The 20,623-nt window shown below is 41.4% G+C and overlaps 2 protein-coding genes across 2 annotated transcripts in view; one reads left to right on the top strand and one right to left on the bottom strand.

Annotated features, from left to right (window-relative positions):
* Positions 1–10,149, top strand: part of PPFIBP2 (PPFIA binding protein 2) — an 85,733-nt gene extending 75,584 nt beyond the window's left edge. The window contains exons 20-30 of the mRNA XM_018076045.2: positions 226–364; positions 1,014–1,142; positions 1,667–1,817; positions 2,000–2,111; positions 2,590–2,678; positions 3,603–3,725; positions 4,395–4,520; positions 5,302–5,490; positions 5,872–6,042; positions 7,617–7,682; positions 8,357–10,149. Coding sequence (XP_017931534.1) covers positions 226–364; positions 1,014–1,142; positions 1,667–1,817; positions 2,000–2,111; positions 2,590–2,678; positions 3,603–3,725; positions 4,395–4,520; positions 5,302–5,490; positions 5,872–6,042; positions 7,617–7,682; positions 8,357–8,428 — 1,367 coding nt within the window. The 3' untranslated portion in view covers positions 8,429–10,149. The remainder of the gene's footprint in view (positions 1–225; positions 365–1,013; positions 1,143–1,666; positions 1,818–1,999; positions 2,112–2,589; positions 2,679–3,602; positions 3,726–4,394; positions 4,521–5,301; positions 5,491–5,871; positions 6,043–7,616; positions 7,683–8,356) is intronic.
* On the bottom strand, positions 117–19,038 carry LOC103763963 (NADH-cytochrome b5 reductase 2). Its single transcript, XM_029961084.1, has 9 exons — positions 19,012–19,038; positions 18,695–18,767; positions 17,070–17,176; positions 15,938–16,067; positions 14,516–14,599; positions 13,905–13,990; positions 13,011–13,110; positions 11,239–11,436; positions 117–355 (listed from the first exon to the last, which is right to left on the bottom strand). Exons 4-8 carry the CDS (start codon positions 16,020–16,022, stop codon positions 11,264–11,266), a joined length of 528 nt encoding a protein of 175 aa, XP_029816944.1. The 5' UTR covers positions 16,023–16,067; positions 17,070–17,176; positions 18,695–18,767; positions 19,012–19,038; the 3' UTR covers positions 117–355; positions 11,239–11,263.
* Between the last annotated feature and the right edge of the window lie 1,585 nt (positions 19,039–20,623).

Below are 20,623 nucleotides of genomic sequence, written 5' to 3'. Positions count from 1 at the left end.
ATACTATTTTACCCATGTTTTATTATTTTCTTTTTTTGTATCAAATCTACAGCTACTGTTTTTTTCATCTTCTGAGCATGTTTTGGGTTTTTTTTTTTATACAAGAACAATTTTACAGGTATCTGTACTTTTTTATTATGGTCTGCATTAAAATATCAGTCTCCCAGACAAAAACTTTACCAATAATTAGTACAAAATGTGACTGTAATGCTGTTCTTAACCCAGGAGAAACAGAGAACATGGATGGTACAGTAGTCTCAGATGACCCTTCACCTCTTTCTTCGGGAATGGATTCAAGTCCACAATCTCCATGGTCTCCAGAAAACAGAAAGAGTCCAAAAGGGATCAAGAAAATCTGGGGAAAGTAAGGTCATTTTTTTAATTCACTCTCGAAGCATTTCAGCTGAGAATTAATCCAATTCCCAGCAAAAGCTACAATTATCTACATCAAGAATAAACTACAATTCAGGAAAAGGAGAGGAAGCAGCTCTGGGATTGCATGGGTGTCTCTGTGAACATAGACAGGGGTGTAGAAAAATGGATGGGAGTGTTCCCAGCGTCATGCTGGTGAAGGAAATATGACACTGCTGTCATCTTAATGCTATTAATTTAGCATGCCAGCAGTTTCATTAGCCATGAAAAATTAAGTGATAGTAGGTTGTTCATTACATCAGAAGGCATCAGGTAAAAAAATGAGAGAAAACAGGAGGAACAAAAAGCAGGGGGACTGAGCTGTGCTGTGCTCATTTGAGCCACTTCAGAAACATCAGCCATTTCCAAGTCTGGATTATTAATTGGATTGAAGTGTTATGGCTGCTCTGTGGAGCTCTTTTTTCCCCCCAGGATTAGGTCTAGACTGCATTTGCTGGAACTTTCTCAGCTACCACTGGAATTCAGCATTTGTGATTTACAGGAAGGTTAATACAGCCTCTAGTTGTCACTGTAGTTTCCACAGAAACCCATGTCCTCTGTCACAAGCTAATAGTACTGTCATGGCACTCTTGTCTTGCAAGAATAAGAAGAACTCAGTCAGGTAACTTCCCTGCAGACGACCTGGGGTTGGCAGAGTTCCGAAGAGGTGGCCTCCGTGCTACAGCTGGGCCTCGGTTATCCCGCTCCAAGGACACCAAAGGCCAGAAGAGGTAATGGCTCCTTCTTCACCTTACACAGCACATCGTGGGGTTGTGTTATAAATGTGCTGAACAGCCAAACCCTCCTCTTGTGAAATGCATTCTTCACTACGCGTGGAATTTCACAAGTGGCAAGAATTTCTCTGGTAGCAAATGTATCCCGAGAAGCTCCCCTGTCCACACTCCTGCAGCTGCAGGTTGCAGCACTCACTCCTTGGTGGAGTGTCAAAAATTTCACCTTATCCTGTGAGAACACCTGCATAATGATGAGGATTCAGCAATTCCCCTTTTTCCTCTTTTCAAATAGAAAATGGGAAATTCCTGTCCACACCCCCAGTTGTGGCTGGGCAGGCAAATTAACAGGACACTGGTACCACAGCACCTACTGCCAGAGGGGCTGTTGGCTTTTCTTGCTGCACAGGGCAGGGCACACTGACAGATTTGCTGCAGTGCTGCCTCTGGCATGTGATGAGCTTTCCAATGCAAATATTCATTCTTTTCTTTAAGATTTTTCCAATGTTCCTTGTACTTTTCAGTGACTACAACGCTCCCTTTGCCCAGTGGAGCACTGAGAGAGTTTGTAACTGGCTTGAGGACTTTGGTCTCGGCCAGTACGTCATTTTTGCGCGGCAGTGGGTGACGTCGGGCCACACACTGTTAACTGCCACACCTCAGGACATGGAAAAGGTACGTTTTCTGTCCCTGTTTCTCTCAAACAGCCACACCTGTTGGTTCTGTATAACCAGGCCCCTTCAAACCCTTGGCAGTTCTGCCTTTCTGAAGTGCATAGTATCAATTTTTGTAGGTGCCTCAGCGATCAAAAGAGCCAGAGGCGAGGCAAAATCTTTGATAATGGTTAATTTTTGCAGGAAATGGGAATAAAGCATCCACTGCACAGGAAGAAATTAGTTTTGGCCATCAAGTCAATAAATGCAAAACAGGATGAGAAGTCTGCACAACTTGATCATATCTGGGTGACACGTAAGTGTTTGAACTCTCATGGAATTGTTTGGAAAGGAATTTTCCCCACTGCTATGAATGGGATGCCTGATATGTGTTTAAGCAGTTACCAAATATTTTTTAAAAACACTGTTTCCCCACAGTAGAATTGAGGATTTTTTATGTTTTTCTTGACATCCAAATATAGAGCTTACAGTATGATCTCCCACGGGGGAAGTCTGACAGATTGCTGGGAACTAAATGGGGATGCTCAATCCAGCAAGGGCTACATTATGCTGCAGGTGTGTGCTCCATCACATGCTGTATGTCAAGTATCACAGGGGTAGTATGGACAAAGCTGTTTGGAGGGAATTGCTTTCAGGTTACTAGCAAGAGGCTGTCCTTTGGAAAGGGGAATAGGTTGAATGAGCTACCTGAATGCCTCGAAAGGAGCCAGGCCAGACAAAAGGGGAGAAGGGCTTTGTTCTCACTGATCTGGATATTGCTCTCATACCTGCAGGATGGCTCGATGACATTGGCTTACCTCAGTACAAAGACCAGTTTCATGAATCCAGAGTTGATGGGAGGATGTTGCAGTACTTAACTGTGGTAAGCTACAATCCTTTTTTTTCCTCAGTTAAACCAAATTTAACTTCATAATGAGCGAAAAATTGTACAATTTCCCTTTGAATGTGAGCACCTAAAGAATTTTTGCGAGTCAGAAATTTGTGCTGCCTAGTGCATGATTACTATTCCTAAGGTACATAAAATAAGTCATATGTTACAGCCAGCTTCTTTCACTATCTCACCACGATTAAAGGCAAAATGGCCTGTTTCACATGTAACTTCTGGAGCACATTGTTCTCCACACCAAATTAGAAACAACATTCAGTAAGCTAAAAGCAGCAAATCCAGTGATCTGTCCAACCCCAACCACATTCACAGCACACCATGTACCACATACAGCCACAGTGTTTTCTCCCCACTGCCCTGCCCAGGTCTGGATAGCTAAGTTTTTGGGGTTTTGGGTTTTTTTGTTAACTGTGCTATGAAAGGAATGCCTAAAATAGCTATCAAAATAGCCTAAAATAGTTATCAAAAGTACAGCCTTGTCTATGCTGCTTAAGGAGCCCTTATTATAGGAGCACAGTCCCTACTGCTCCATGGTTAGGTGTGTGTTGGTAGCTGTGATGATCCTACCCACAGCAGGATGTTAGCCAGGTCAGAAGCAGTCCAAATATTTTAAAACTATCCTTGAGCCTGGATTTGATTTAATAGGCTACATGCCAGTCTTCATTTTTTTTAGCCAGGTCTTGTTATGGCACAGTGTTTTAAAAATATCAACAACAGAACATCCCACCCCAAAACCTCCACCCTAAAACTCTTCTTTAGAGTGCAAACTTTCATTTTACCTAATCCACACTTACTGTAATTTATATCAAACTACACAGCAAGTTTAAAATCTTTCTTCATGGGGAAAGTACCTGTTTTGGTGTGTTTCCTGTGCCACCTAAAAGGCTCTCTCTTTCACAGAACGACCTTCTCTTTCTGAAAGTCACCAGTCAGCTGCATCATCTGAGCATTAAATGTGCCATTCACGTGCTGCACGTCAACAATTTCAACCCCCACTGCCTACGCAGGAGACCGGTTGAGGAGGTAAAAGAATGTCCAAATAAATTAATTTAAGCAAGCCCTAAGTACCTGCTTCCAGCCAAAAGGGATAGCAAGTTAGCAGTGTACAATGATACCAACAGAATCATTGCTACTAGGGAATTGCCCCTAAAGCAGCAGTCATGCTGCCTTCCAGCTCTGGCATGTAACATGTACTCACTGACAGTAAAAATATATGCACTCCTGAAGAGTTTGAGCTACTTATTAGTTGAACCTCATGCATTTTTCTTTAGAAGTTGTTTGCATAGTTTAAAGGTTAATTCAACTTCTGAGGAAATAACCTGGAATGTTTTTTTCTTTGCCTAACTTTTAACTCTCAAAATCTGTAAGGTTTTTGCCTTACCTGACCAGCATATCTTATTCTCTTAGTATTAAGTGTCAATAACACTGTTCTCAGAACGGTTCCTTTTTATACCCCTGATCTGTACTGTTACACTACTTGATGCAATTCATGGGGTTTCACCTGTACTAAATTAGACCTGCCAACCTGTCAGAGGCTGCTGAAAGAGGCCTTGAACAGCAACAATACCTCAGTCAGGGAAGAACTGCAGGGAAGAGGAGGAAGGATGTTTTTATCTGAACTGAGGATGCACACTGTGCACATTCAGACAACACAGGCTGTTGTGTCATCACCTTTCCTGGTTCCTTCAACAGAACAACGTGTCGCCTTCTGATGTGGTTCAGTGGTCCAACCACCGAGTGATGGAATGGCTCAGATCAGTGGATCTGGCAGAATATGCACCAAACCTTCGAGGGAGCGGAGTGCACGGGGGCCTGATTGTAAGAATTTAGCATTTTACTACCTCTCTACTAAAAACTGACAGGCTGGAATATAAATCTTCTACCTGATGTTCGTCAGGCGGGAGGAAACAAATGCATCTGTGATCAGGCCTTCTAAGGAGCCTCTTTATCTCATCCCTGCATCTTAATTTTTCAAAGGAAAGCTAAAATCAAAAAGGCACTGCTAGAACATTTTTTGTAGCCAAAGCTGAGTGTGCACAAGTGTTTGGCAGCCGTACATAAAAAAACCTGAACTGTACCTTGAGAAAGTTACTTATTATTGATAAGGCATCATGGAGTGTTTCTTTGAGTGGTTTTACCAGAATTCTGAGCCATGGTAAATAACCATCCTGAACTCACAGCAGTCTTGCCAGCAACTGGGAATGACATTTTTTTCAATTCAAATAATGTAGAGCTCTTTGCAGCTAAGTAAAGTCAGAGTTCTGAAATACCATGATTTACTACTGTAGAATTTTTGCCAAAATGAAACAGAAGAAACTGTACTAAGATTAAGTTTATACTCTGACTAGGGCAGAAAATTCTGAAAACAAACAAAAAATTATAAATATAAATGCCTATTTGCCTGATCACATTCAGCATTTCTTATTGCTCCTTTCATGTATTTCCCATTCAAACCCTTGGTTTCATATCATGAGCTATAAAAGTCCTAATGTGGACAGATGGCTTAGTAAGAGTGAGAAATCCTCTGATAAGCATTGGAATGGTTTACTATTGCAAATATTTAACCATATAAAAAATAAATATGCTGCCTTTTTAATAGATTCTCGAACCTCGCTTCAACGGGGACGCGCTGGCCATGCTCCTGAACATCCCACCTCAAAAAACCCTCCTGCGCCGCCACCTCACCACCAATTTTAATGTATTAATTGGACCAGAGGCACAGCAAGAAAAAAGAGAAATAATGGAGTCAGCAGCCTACACACCTCTGACCACCACTGCCAAAGTCCGGGTATGTACTGCTGTCAAAATGAGAAATCTCAGAATGTCAGACTTCTCTACCCTGTCTGATAAGGAAAACAAAAGACAAACGTGGACAGGGGGAGGCCAGTTCTAGAAGGAGAGTTACATTTTCCTTAACTCGAGATATCAAAGCTTTTCATTTGTGTCTGTTTAAATGGGCTTCTGAAATAAGCATGCAATCTGTTCTGTCTTTTCTTAGAAGGAACGCAGTGTAAATGCATTTAATGTCAGCTGTAATTCCCAATTTGAAAACAAATGTATTTAGTTCAGAATCTACATACTTCAATGACCAGGGTATAGCAGTAAATGCAAAAGGAGAACAACCTTATTTCTCTTATTCAAAACTACTTGTGTTGTCTTCTTATTCTAGCCAAAGAAACTTGGATTTTCCCACTTTGGAAACTTAAGAAAAAAGAAGTTTGATGAATCAACAGACTACATTTGCCCTATGGATACAAACCCAGCTGCTACGAATGGTACTCCAAAAAACTATGGTGGATACAAAGGACTTAGTCCTTTTACTGATAGGGAACTGGATCAGGTGGGACAGACAGACTGATGCCATTCTCATCTCATCCTCTCCATGCATTCCAAAGCTTGCAAATAACCAAACAATGGCCTGTTTGCTACATCCGCATGAACTTACTGAGAAAGTGTTGGCTGTGGACACTGGAGAGAGTTCTCTACTAAGAATGCTGGGTTATTTTTTTTTTAATCAACATCATAATAAACTCCTCCATCTTCAAGCCCTTTTTCAGGACTATGACACCTTTACACTATGAAGATCAATGTGTTTTAACAGTTAAGGGGGTGGCTGCAGTAAACACAAGACTTTTGTACTTCCAGCTTTCATAACCTCATTATGGCAGACTATTTTTTTCATTATCTTTATGGGTGGTTTTTAATGTGATAAATTCATTTGGACAAATTTGTACAAAGCTACCAAGTTATAACAAAGTACAACTGGGTTGTATTTTTTAACAGACGTTAATCAGAGAATCCAACTGAATTTTTCCTTCATTCTGTACAGTGGGGAGTAGTTTTGCTTAGACAGTATATGTGAAAGCAATGCCTCAGTAATGAACAAGATTATAAATAAACTAATACTTAAATAATTCACTTTTGTTATGTAGTAGTGAACCTGTGAATGAAAGTGTCTAGACATCATAAAGACAAATGATGAAGACTAAAACCCATCAAATTTTATTTCAATTTTGCTGTTGTGTAAAGGGATATAAACCCTGAAAAATGGAGCTCCTGGAGCCTTGTGTGAGCGCTGGCAACACACAAGAGCCAGAGAGAGGCAGCTGGGGTAAACTGCCTTTTCTCCAGTAAGATAAAAACATTTTAAGCCTGATTAGAGAATGGTCACAACATTGAAAAGACTAATTGTGAAGGTGTGTTTTTTTCATTTGCATGGTTTAGTGCATCTAACATCGCATTTGTGTTCATTATCTAACCATTGTCTTTTTCAAAGTGCACCTTAGTAAAATAAGGTACTGTTCCTAAATAAGGAGAATACCAAATCCTGTGATTTAGTATTGATGTCCACTTGTTCAGCTGGGAGTTGTGACAGAATGCATTAACTTTGAGCCAAGAACTTGCACTATGCAGTTGTTCAAGCATCACAGAAATACTGGATTTTTTTTCTCTAGGAGCATGGTCTTTCACTTAAGCATGGTTCTGAGCACGTGGTCATGCTGTGAAATCACAACACCATGGAACTGGTTATGCTTTTATGTAAAAAAAAAAAAGTAGGACTGTATTATCAAGGACTTTTACTTCTTGCCTGTGAAAGAAGCCTACCAGAAGTATAAGCAGTGTTAGACCCTCTGGAAAATACTGCTTTTCTTTGATAATATCAGTTAAGCTTTTTTTTTTTCTCTTCTGTGAAACAGAGTCCAAGTTTCATGGAATCAATCTTTCCTAACCAGGATTCACCCTTCCCATTGTTAAGAGCGTTTTCGTGTACCTCGCATCATGGAGGCAGAAATCACCCCTTAAACTTACCACAACTTCATTTGTCCAGGCACAGATACCTCCCAAAGATGCATGTAGAGTGAATAAAATTGCACATGCTGTCTGATTTGAACTAGTTCCTGAATGCTTTTACAGATGGAACACTCAGAAGGCACAGTAATGCAAATAGGGGCTCTTTCTCAAGGCATAAGCCAGCTTACGGTAGGTACTCATTTCACTCTTGTTCTGAAATCACAAATCTGTTCTGTCTGCTAAAATTCAGTGAAAGTTTGTCATTGATGGTGGTAGTTAAGAGTAAGTGGGTCACTATTCTTGTTAAATACCTTCTTATAGCCTGGTTGGGCATTTGGTAAAGAAACCACCCTGCTTTTAAATTGCTCTAGAAATTAAGTTTCACTTAGGCCTATTTAAGTTTTCATGAACTCTGCTATCTCTTTAACACAATGACAGATATTCATCCCCTTAAATGAAAACAATTCTTCAAAGATTTTGCACCACCAAATGCCTCAGTCCCAGCAAGGACTAGGAATGAGGTACAGACTTGAAAATGTACATGAGGTAAAACTCCATGGAAAACAAACAACCCCCCCTCCTCATTATTAACTCCTCACTCCACAGAGGCTAATTTATTAAAAAACAAAACTAAGGGACTGAATGATATAATGAAGAATTATATAAGGTAGTTGAGTCGCATGCCACACACGAGCTCTCTAAGGATTTCCTCAAGCAAAAAAGTGTATTTAAAGCTATATTCAAGAAATTCCTTTTAACTGTATGCAGCTCTAACCCCCCCTGTTGTGAGTCTGATCTCATTACAGCTGGCTTTCTGTGACTGAACACTTTCTCACTCCTTCCCTCCCGTCTTGCCTTTTCAGACGCTGTTAAGCCAGGATGAAATGCTCAATGACAGCAAGTTTTTAGCACCTACCTATGAAGACTGGAGATGATGTTCCAGCGTGACCAAGAACACTACTCATACCTCATGCCTGTCAGGAGTGGCCAGGAGCAGCTGGAGGCCCTGGTGCAGGATGGCTTTACCTCTCTTCTACTACTGTGACTTAGCACATAGCATTTAATGTAGCCACACCTCACAGGTAACTCTCCTCTGTGCTGTTTTTCCACATAGTGTCATATGAAATAGGTGTTGGGAGAAGAATGGGACTCAGATCCAGAGTCTGGAAAGCCAAGACTGGCACCCTGTTTTACCCTTTCATTCAGTCCTCTTTTACATGGTGTGTTACATGAAAGACCTTTTGTAATTTTTTTTATTTTTATAATTAACTTGTAACGCAGGAATCATTAATACACTATTGTACTGTGTGGGCTTCCGTCAGAGCTACCTGGAAATTCAGGTGGATGCTGGTGAGTGCAGCAGTGATGGCTCACTCAGTACTACTCTGGTCTTGCCAGACTGGTTCCCATAAAGGATTTTAATCTCTCATCCCTTTCACTGGCACACGTCCTACCCTCTTTTTATCTAAGTCAGTGCAGTGTCTGGGAAGAATGGAACATAATGCTGTCCATCAAGCCCTTGATTTTATCAGGAGGACAACAAGCTAGCATGTTCACAAATCTTAGTGTGATGCAAAAAAATGCTGAACTACAGCAGGATTGTAACTCCAAGACTACCAGAAAAGTATCATAATAAAACAAATATTTATTTCTTTAAAACACCTGGCAAAACAGATCTGTTGCTATTCTGCTGAGCTAGGCATGACTGCAGCAGAGGGGATTATGGCCTCTCACTACTTACTTGAGGGGCTGCTTGAGGGTGAAACCATCTCCTTTACAGCAGCAATTACTTGTGGCATCTGTTTACATATGTGCCTCTCTTGTATTAATGAGCTATTAACAAGCTATGTTAGTAAATAGGGAAATGCCAGACAGAAATCTGCTTAGCTGTAAGGAAAAGACTTTGTATCTGGCTGGTTTGCCTTACTCTCTGACTCTCTTGCAACACTCACTGACTGCAGGGTGTTGTTTTACATGCTAATAGAGCCTGAGGGCAGGTCACTCCCAGCCACAACCCTCCCAAATAAAGGGGAAATCTCCAGTATTGTCCAGAGCATGCAGCAAGGGCTCTTAGAGAACTACCAGTGGCACTTTTTGAAGGTGACCTATCCTACTCCTCACTCCATGAGTTTCTCATGGCAGACCTTGGAGTGTACAGTCAGATTTAGGAAGCTAAACACATGATTTTTATGGTTCAAAATGGTAGAGCCAAAGCAAATTCTTTTCAGTTGCTGAAAAATTAAATGATAATGGAAAATCCAGAGGCATGAGATGTCAGTCTGCACATCAGCCAACTACAAATGTTAAATAAAAGCTATTAAATGTACCAGTCTGGCAGTCAGTACTAGTGACCAGATCAGGCATCATGGGCATTTGAAACACCTTTCCAGGTTAATTAGCCAGCAGTCTGCAAATGGGATAAACTGCTCCAGCATAGGCAGCCTTAGTATCACTGGGATATTCCAAACAGATTTTCCTATTTCTTTCAAAGCTGTGTTTATAACTCAGTGTGTTGTTGTGCTAACTTGGCTGTGAATAGTCAATCTACAAAATTATTGATTTTTTTTTAAATATTAGTAAGAAATCCTAATTAGCATAACACTGGTATAAATGCTTATTTTTTGACTGTTAGCAATAAATTCTGGATGTTCCTTTATCTCTTCCTGACTGTGGAATGATTTAACACAAATACAAGTAGCTGACCTCTATAAGGGATAGAATCCCAGTCTGAATCCCCATGTCTTTCCTTGCATTATTGCTACAAATGTAGCTGATAAAGTACAAAACCCCAGTGTCAATTTTAAACTAGTAGATTCCTTTAGATTTGCTTTAGATTAATAAAAATATTTAGCAAAAACCTATATTAACTGCTGAAGAAGCAAGTCTGCTGGCCCAGGGATTTGTCAAATATAGTGTGAACTAATTCCTGAAAATGACCATGAAGGACTTCAGCACTGAATTTTTAGTCTTCAGTGCCTAAGTGGTAAAAACTCTAAGATGAGGCACTACCTGAGTGTGATCAACTCAGCATAGTTTACACCAGGCAAAAAGAAGCCATGATATCTCTTAAGCAAAGGAAATTTCTTAGCAAGCTCCAAGAGAATGACATGCAAATGATGCAACATCCCTTGGCAGTGCTTCTTTAGCTAAGGCTGTTAGAAGACAGCATGAAGGCATGTAATCCTCCCAAATAAATTTCACACTAATGAGAATTTCTGTTACAATAATAAGTAATTTTCATGTTACCCAAATTGTGCTCACTTTTTCAGTAGCAGACTGTGACTTCTTTCTTAGTCCCTGATAAAAGGGCTGTAAAAGAGCATTAAAAAAAAGGAACAAAAAACCAAAACACAAAAAAACCCTGTGCTTTGTACTCTCCTTCCCCAGGATTCACTAAATGAATTACCTGTGGAACAGTCAAGTGATCCTACACCAGTTTTATAACCCATGTTGAAAAATAAGTGGTTCTCTCTCTCTCTCTCCTACCTCTCTGATTACACTTAATTTTTTTTTCCCCTGAGAATTCATTTTCATACTAACTCTTAAGAGGTTAGACTGAGTTACTGCCACACAACTCAAGATGATTTCTCAACTTCTTAATATCAAAACACGGAAAGCTAACTATGAAGTTATAAACCTCAGAAATTACTTTTAGGGGTTAAAAACAATCACAAACACCCCAAAAAAAAACCCACTGCACAGTTACATATCAGTTGTTCCTGTAGGAAAATAACACAGTACTTACAAAAAGGTATCAGATGGCATCTGTGTTAATAAGCAAATGTGCTGCTCTTGGGATAGCCAAGCTTGTCCAGGTTGGGCTGACAGGCAAACTGAATCATTGGAGGTGGCCCACACATGAGAATGAGGGTCTCACTGCCCGGGGAAGGGAGGTGGGCTTTCATCATGTCTGCAGTGACAAAGCCAGAACTGTACTTCCAGTCTGAAAGAAAGAAATTAAACTATTAATTTGAAAAATCTATAGAGCCTGAAGCCTTTTTAAACTGTGTATGTTGCACTCACAAAGCAGCTGAAGAATCAGCAGTCATGCCACCACCACTGTGAGCCAGGAGAGGGTTAAATTTCTCACTGAGCTTAAACCTAGTGGTCCCCTTCCACAGGGACAACAAGCATGTGGATAACAAGGACCTGGTTGATAAGTCTGTGAATAAATGTTAGATTTAAAAGAAATGAGCAGGCAAGAATAAAAAGGAAGAGTGAATCAGCTTTTCCAGTGAAGAGAGCTCACCCAGTGGCAGTTGTGCAGGGAGAGCTATCCAACACATTTCTGCATTTATGTTTTTTTTAGAGATCAAGGTGACAAAGTTTGATGATGACAAAAGCTCCACCATGTATTTAAATAAGAGGAAAAAAAACTTAAAAGAGGAAAGAAATGCTAAATTATTTCAAGCAGTAATATTATTGAATGTACCTGACATTTGAAGTGAGCAGTAGGAAAACTGCCTTCATATATAAAAGTATGTGCTTTAAGCTCATTTCTCATGAGCAAGATATTATGAAAAAAGCAGCAGTCAAAAGGCATATGAAATGTCAAGAAGGGTCAGGAAAGGAAAAGGGAGAATCACATCAAAGCAGAAATACAGTTTGCCTACACCTTGATTGCTGCTGTTCAGTTCTGATCTGCTCAGCTCAGCTCAAGGGACACAGCAGAGCTGGAAAGGGTTGAGAGGACACAGCTGAGCAAAGGTATGTAATCACAGCAATCTTCAGTGTAGAAGAGATGTGGCAGCAGGAGTGATTGACAGAGGTCTGTAAAATTAGTAACGTGAAGATTTAACACTCTGCCAACACAAGGATTAAGAGGCAAATGGAAACCAGAGGAAGTTGTTCTCCACAGAAACGTGCTATTCCTATGGAACCACTCACAGACTGTCAAAACACCCAGGATAGACACTTTGTTTTGACAAATGTAGCCCACTGAGAGTGACTGTATCTCTAGAGACACATTTGGCTCCAAACTGAGAAATATTAAAGGCCCTTACATCAGCAAGCATGAATACCCAGTTTCAAAGGAAATATAGAGCTCAACTCCTACACCAGCCCCCAGGTAACACACTAGTCTATAATGGAAGCCTACAACCTAATCTAGAGCTGCTGCAAAATAAAGATGTGCATGTTTACAGGTATTAGGCAATTTGATGCCACAAAATGCCAACATAAACTGGTCTGGGAGACAGCCCAAAACAGAGCTGAACTTTTGCTGAAAAGTCCCAAAAACAGGCACATCCTGAAATACATGGAAAGATCCACTGAGTAACATGTCTGACCCAATGTGAGTTAACTATTAGTTCACACTTTCCAAAGGCCCACCTGGCTTAGATCACTTTTTAAAGCAGGGGTTTTGGTAAGGGGTTTTTTTCCTGAGGAGCTGGGGGATGTCTTTGCTGTTTAAAACTGTAAAACAATAAGACTTGATCTGATGTTCCCCTGAACAAGAGTGGAGCTCTGCCTGTTGTACAGCAACAAGCAAAGGCACTCCTGTGTGTCCCAGCCTACCTTGAGGAGGTCTGTCCAGTGTGTACCACAGCACAAACTGCTCAGGATGCCTCTTCGCAATATCTTCTAGCTCAGCTCTCAGCAATATATCACTTTCTGTCTGCAAAATGAGACTGTTGGTTAGCTCCAAACCATCCCCCAAGGGCCCTCTGATGTGAGCTCATCTGGCATTCAAGACAAATGCAGTGATAAAGCAAACCAAGAAGCTGATTTGGATTTTCCCCCCTTCCGTGATATCTGTTATCATTACAGGCTTCTGTGAATTCAATTTAAGAAAAACAGACTATGAGGCTTATTAGACACCTAAACACAGTCTTAAAGATGGCAATCTAAACAGCTTTTTAATCCAAGCTAAAGTCACAATGACCTGGATTTGTCTCTGACCCTGGCAAGTATGGCCCTGGACCAGCATGGTGAAGGTTAACTGTACAGATTAGCAGAGACAAATCCTTTTTCCTTGAAATCAGTGAAGGAGTAAGATAAGTAGAGGGATCAGGATCTGATAATGGAATTTGTTCCCTAATATAGGAATTAAGTGAAACTATGAAGAGACACCTTCAAAACAAATGAAATAAGATCATAGAAATCCATGACAGCACCACACAAGTATTTATAAAGGGCCTTAAGGATAACTCTTTAATTCAGTTTCTCTTTCTTAAATAATTTTAACCCAAGACAATACATACATAATAACCATTTCCTGCTCTTCCCTATACTGATCATTTTTAAATGTGCTATCTCAGATGGTATTTTCTCATAAATGGTTGGGTTAAAATGCAAACCCAAAGACACTGGAAGAGTATGAAACGTGTGTCATAAGTTTAAAAAGCCCAGAGGCCAGCAAACAAAAGTAGGCTAATAAAGAGGAACAAACAGGTGGGTCAGAATACTCACCTGATTGGCAAAAATGAGGTAACATTTTGTGGAGTCCTTGGGATCATTTGTGATCTGACGAATCAGCTGCAACATCGGGGTTATTCCTGTTAAAAAACACAGTGGTCATAAAATGGGTATTTCTTTCCATGGTTGCAGTTTCAGTATTAATGCTGCCTTTCTTCAGTCTTCACTGGGAGCTTGGTTTGCACAGGGTTACATATCTCTGAATTTCTAATCCACATCAAATGCAGGGGTTGGGGGTTTCTATTATTACAAATAGTTTCAAAACAAACCCACAGTACTTGTGTACAGGGCTTTCCTCTTCATCATTCTGTCACATACAGTAACTTTACACTCTCATGACATTCTCCTAAAACACCCTTTGTCACTGAGAGATGAAGTGACTTCTCTGAGGTCTCAGGGTAGATCAATATTCAAACTGAAGTTGCTACCCCCCAGGACTGAGCTCAAGCCACTGAAGCCACTGCTGAAGCAACTATGTGTTGCCAAATGCTCATGAGAAGAAATACAGGTGTAAGTACTCTGCTAAGGTACAGTGATACTTCTCACATGCATCCATAAAGACATTTTGATTCTCTAGACATTCCATAAGATGAGAGCAGTTTTACCTGTTCCTCCAGCTATCATCCCAACATGCTTTGCAAACTTTTTCTCTGCTTCAGACTTCTTATTAGGCTTGATAAGAAAGGTACCTGGAAGAAATATTCAAAACCTATAGCTACATTAACTTCCAAACAAACATGGATACAAATTCCATGGCAATAAATTACTACAGCCTACCAATTAATTAAGAGAAATGTTGTGGAAATGCTCAACGGACTCAGCACAGCACTGAGTACAAGTGTGGAAACCTCTTTGTCTCTGTAAACTCCAATCCTTGCTTTGAACAACAGATTTACTCCTTTCCTGCTACCCAGCATTGCTTATAATAAACTCCAGGATTCTCACCTCACTGCCTGTAACACAACTCACAGCAGTGAATATCAGTGGCAGCTGAAGGTAACCACAGCCCCTACTACAGAGAAACAGGTTTCCTAGGCCACCTTCATCATCCTCACTTGCACTATGGATGTAGCCATTTGTGTATGCCTACAATTAATGGAGTTGTTATTAAACCAGCCTCAAGCAAGAATCCCTGCAAAGATTAGATTTAGGAATGTTGGAGCCTTAGTTTTATCAAGTTTTTCATTACTGTAATTAATTTCCAGTTAGTGAGATGCCTGTTACACTCACAGCCAGCAGGGTGACTGCCTTCAAGTAGCTTGTGATGAGAAGACCTTTGCCAATTCCTTCAGAACTATCACAAAACCAGGCAGTTTGTAATTAAATTAATCTCCAAGGACCAAGCCAAATGAAAAGCCTGTGTAAAGGATTATATATGAAAAGCACTTGACATGTTCCAATTCTTAAAAGATCCATAACTAGCAACAAGCTTCCCTAGCTACTACTTTTTATAGCTGCCAAAGCAGAGAAGACAGGAACATCTCTAAAACACACATCCATCACCTCCTCTGAGATATAAAGGACTCTGAGATATAAAGCTGATGACCACAGGAGGTCACAACCCAGAGAAGCCCTGAGCACTTATCCCCCAGAGGTAAGACTTGAGTGCACAACTCCTCTCAGTCAAGATCAATGCAAAATCTTTCAGTTGTATCTTACAAGAGGATTACTCCTCTGAGCTTATTTCCTCACAGTCAACTCAGACCTGTTTTAATTATGCAATGGAGCTGGCTCTCAGTCAGTGGGTTATTCAGTAACAACGCTGAGATTCTCAGGGGGCCTTAATTATATTATCCCAGGAGTGTAACAATCGTCAGTTATTTCTTACACAAAGTAAACACAAAGTATTCTTTTCTGTCATATCAACTCTGATGGGCTCTTGGTCAAGTCTACAAAAGGTGGATTTTCTCTTTTCTGCCTCACAAAAAAAAAGGTTCTCTGCAAAGTTGTCAAGTTTTATAGAACACCTCTGAAAATAACCAATACAAGTTCCTCCCTTTTGCTCTCCCACCTTCATGTCACAGTACCTGCCCCCTTATACACAAGGAGTCCATTTGGCCCTCTGAAATCAATAGTATCTCCAATCTTCATGCTATCTAGGTACTGAGACATCTTCCCACCTTCTGGGAACTTGGGATTCACATTTTTGTGGTAGACCTGTAAAAAAACCAATAACTTGTGTGATATCAACCACTAATTTTCCTGTAGACATTATTACAAACTGCAGAACACCATACTACGGGTCTGAAATGGGGCACCTGAGAAAAAATTGAGACAATTCTTTGCTCTTATTCTGGCTGCTTCCTGTTGCAAGGTTTAATAGATAACTAAGTTAAATGTGCTGTCATGCACTTGTCCCTGTGCTCTGCAGCCAGGTCAACAGGAATGGGTGGCAGGCAGATTATCTGCTGGTGCCCTCATTTCACTGTCGCTTCAGCAAGACCCTTGTGTCACCCCATTTTTGTAACCATTCCTTCTGAAAATAGCATTGCTGCATCTTTTTAAGACTTTCCCAGAGACTCAGCCACACGACAGCTTTTTCAGCTTTCAAAGCACATAGGAAGTATTAAGTAGCTAATAACAGTTCACCACACTTGTAGCATGAAGAACAGAGCATGCAAAAAAAAAAAAAAAAGCCCAGATTGCCTAAGGACAAACCCTATTGTAGAAAAGGATTAGAAAATCCAGAAGTCCTGGGATCAGATCATCCTGCATTCCCTGGCTTAAATGATTTCCCTTGTTTGACTTGTTTTCTACTTAGAGCTGTTAGTAGTAAGCATTAGCAGCAGCACAGGCATCTTGAGGGAGAGGGATCAGTTTTCATGCATTGCCAAATAAAAGATACTGGGGAAGTTCCTGCACTACTGCCAAGGAAGTGATTCCCTTCTCCATCTACTCTACCTCTGCTATCTCTAAGTGCCACACAGCAGATACACAGGATACAACTTACTATTCAAGGGTAATGTGAAATGAGTTGTTTGCCATGCATTCACCCTATTTGAAAGAAGATGAAACCTGATGAAAATGAAATTTAACAAGATTTGAATGAAAGAAGATGGAATTTGATGACTAAATCAAAACAAACCATATCATTAAAATGAAGTATTTGCCTTCCTTCCAGTTAGCAACTTATCCATATTAAAGCAAAACAAAATTTACCTTTATAATTAAATCAACGTAACCTTTTGTCTCGTCACTGGAAACTGGGGTATAGGCTCGAATCACCAGATTGCCATCGATTTTTGCAGAAAGGTAAACATGTTGGCCTGAGGAGAAAGAATTACAATCTGATTATTTTTTCACCCCTGGAGGACAAGAGAGAAAGGCAGGTAGTGTAACCTGTTATACACATGCAATGACAGCGAAAATATTTGCCATATAATCACTGTACAAGATATCTGGTTTCTTCTCTTCTTTTAGCAACAGTTTCTGGAGGATGGAGTAACTGAGGAGAGCTGGTAAATACAGAAACAAGGATAAGGTACAAGGAAAGTAGGAAATTGATGGTAAAACAGCAATATGGAAAGCTTGCTGGTCATTTCTGAAGTGCTCTCTGTATTTTGGGTTCTGCTGTTCTCATATTCATTGATGAAGAGGATCTATGGGTACACCAGTTCACACAGGCACAGAAATATGCACTGTTTAACAGCAGCAACCTCTCAGAGCAAACTTCCCAGAGACCCTGCACTAAAACATCAAGAACAATGCCTTGGACTGTATTCCTTCTCTGTATCTTCTGCCTCCATAACCATAACGATCCTGGTAGAAAGCAGAAGGCAGGAATCTCCCAGAAAGTAACATGGCCCATACAGTTTCAGGATCTTATTCCTACATTCTTAGGAAAGAAGTCTAGAGGAACACAATCACTGCAAGGCACATCTTGGTTGGTTTAGCATTTATCTAGTTAATGCAGACAGTTAACTACTCTTTCCCATGCAAGCCAGAAGAGAATTTGGAGAAAGACAGCTGCCCTTGACCCCTTGACAGGCAGCATGCAAGAAGGACGTGCTCAGAGCATGGAATGGGAAAACCCTGACACTTGCCATCCAGCACGGGACACTGCGAAACAGTACAGAACAAACAGGGCTGCATCTGCCACATCTGCAGATCAGAGAGAGACACAGACTTTCCCCTACAGAGATTACCATCAATTCAAGGTCCAAGGTTCAGTGCTATCGGTGTTCCAGGGTACAGGGAAGTAGAATGTGCCAATCCTAGCCTGAAATTACCTTCATGCTACAGAAACGTGTATAAATCAAAGGTAAGTGCATGCAGGCTCTGAATAGTTCAGCATCTTCTATATACACTAGTTGTATTTCCCCCAGTAGTTACAAGCTTCCCAGGCAGAAGACTTGTTCTCTTTCTCATTTACAAGTGTAACTGTGTTTTCCAAAAGCATGAGGCCAGCTGGCAATAAACTAAGGGCACCAGATGGAAGCAGAATGCAAATAAGAGATATGAAAGCTACCATTTAATACATTTGACAGCTACCATTCTTGCTTACATCCTGACTGGTGATGTATTCCATCAGACAGGTTAGTTTCACTGCTCTTGTTCTAAACCACGCCACACAACTGAACACAAGCAGAACAAAGCACATACAAAAGATCAGAAATACAACCCTTTGGGAAACCTCTGAGAACAGCAGCATTCAGATGCAGCTCTTAACTCTTCGCTTTGCTGAGCCTTAAATTCCCAAACAGTCAGAAGTCCAAGGACTATGAGAATAGTTACAAATCCTAAAAAAAAAGAAATATATGTAATAAAACATTTCCAGTACTTACCTACAGGTAATCCTAATATATGATCAGTTGAAGGTAGCCCAAATCGGAATTTCTTAGTGTCATGACTGATTTCCTGGAAAGCAAAGTTAGAATAAGGTCAGCATCACCACTGCTTTGAATTTCAAACTATGCTCAACACAGTAGGCTTCAGTAAGCCTGCTCTGTGTTAGCATGCACGCAGAATGCTGGGAAAGGACACAGAAATGGCTTTGAAAAAAACAGTTTAAATAAATCAGAAGAAGTTTTAGAAGTGGTCTTTTCCTCTTTAATTCCACAAGGAGTGGCATTTTGTCCTGTCTGCCCAATCCCCACGGCACCTTTGCGTGCAGTAAAATCTGGAAACCCTATTGCCCAAGGCCGGTGAGCACACGCCGTGACTGCGGCCAAAGATCAAGGCGGGGCAGGGCGTGCAGAAACACGCGGGGTTGCATCTCACCGACGGCACACGGGGCAGAAACCCGGGGAGAAACGCAGCGGGAAATTCCGGGGAGAAACGCGAAGCAGCCGGGACTGTCCTAGTCTACCCCGCGGAAACCCGCATTCCCCAGACCCCGGCCCCGCAGGCCCCAAACCCCGCGCTCGGTCACCTCTTGTCCAGCAGCCGCAGCGGGTAACTTGGCGAGCGGGTTCCTGCAGGGTGACGGGGCCGCTCGTCCTCCGCCCGCTCCCCCCGCAGCAGCAGGGCAGCAGCAGGGCCGAGGCCGCCACCACGGCCACGGCCACGGCCACGGCGCTCCCTGTGGGGAGGAGAAGGGCAGGCGGTGAGGGCTCCGTCCCAGCTCCCGCTTCCCGGCTCGGCCCGGTCCCCCCCGCCGGCCCCCTCACCCCAGCGCTTCCATGGCTGCCGCCTTCTCGCCCGCAGCTCCCGCAAGCTCCCGCCGGGCCGGCTCTGCCCGCCCTCTGCCCGCCCCGACCCGGGTCCCGCCCGCTCCCGCCTCCGCTCCTGCCTCCCGGGCCCGAGCCTGGGGAAGGGCTGGGGCCGGGCTGGGGTGGGACCCGGGAACGAAGGCCGACTATGAAGTATTTTCGTGGCTTCACAGAAAACTCATTCTCAATATTTTGCGGGGTTTTGGCTCAAACTTTACACTGCGAGAAGAAAGTGGTGGATACGTTTACCTTACTCGTTTGGGAATAAAGGCAGAGATTAATTTTTTTCCCCAGCTAAAAAATAAAATTATAGCTTTAAAAAAAACCAAACCAAAACAAAAAAAAACCCTAAAAACAAACAAACAAACAAACAAACAAAAACCAAACAAACAAAAAACCCACAGAAGTTCTAAACTAATATAATCAAAAAAGTAGGATTACTGGCATCGAATGCTTGTATGGGAAACAACTCTAAAGATTTTTGCCATTAATATCAACAGAAACAAAATGAGGTATCTTACTTTCTAGTTGTTATCTGAGCCAAAGGAGGATTGTACTTGTGCTATCAGTACTATCCTACTGATCTAGTTTCTAAACACTGAGGCTGTGACCAGAACAGTCTGCAAAGCTAGTTGGAGCCTGTCATCCTGTGGACATTTAACAAACTGCTATTTATAGGTTAATGCTTTGCAGTGTGTGGATTACACAGTACCTCTGCAATTATATGTCTGGATTAATTAGGATAGCTGTCAGTTCTTGCATAGTGCCAAAGGCCCTTGGCCTGTACCACCTGCCTTTTCAAACACTTCTATCTGTTTAAACAACATGCTATTCATTAAAACAGAGACTGTATTAAAAATATCCTGCAGTATTTTTATAATCTTCAGTACCACATTCAAGGACAAGCTTGGCCCATGTGGTTTGTTTTCCCTCTCCTTCCTTCTAAGACAGATTAACAGTGTCAGAAGCCTTCCAAGTCACTTGTGTCTCTCCCAATACACTTGGGTAAAGCCAAAGTCTCAGTTCAGGTAGATCAGCAGTAAATTCACCAGAGTAAGTATC

Source organism: Manacus vitellinus, unplaced genomic scaffold (assembly GCF_001715985.3).
Source record: "Manacus vitellinus isolate BGI_N305 unplaced genomic scaffold, ASM171598v3 scaffold_30_pilon, whole genome shotgun sequence".
Classification (NCBI taxonomy): domain Eukaryota; kingdom Metazoa; phylum Chordata; class Aves; order Passeriformes; family Pipridae; genus Manacus; species Manacus vitellinus.
The sequence above is the reverse complement of the archived record's forward strand: the minus strand, read 5'-3'. Positions and strand labels throughout refer to the sequence as shown.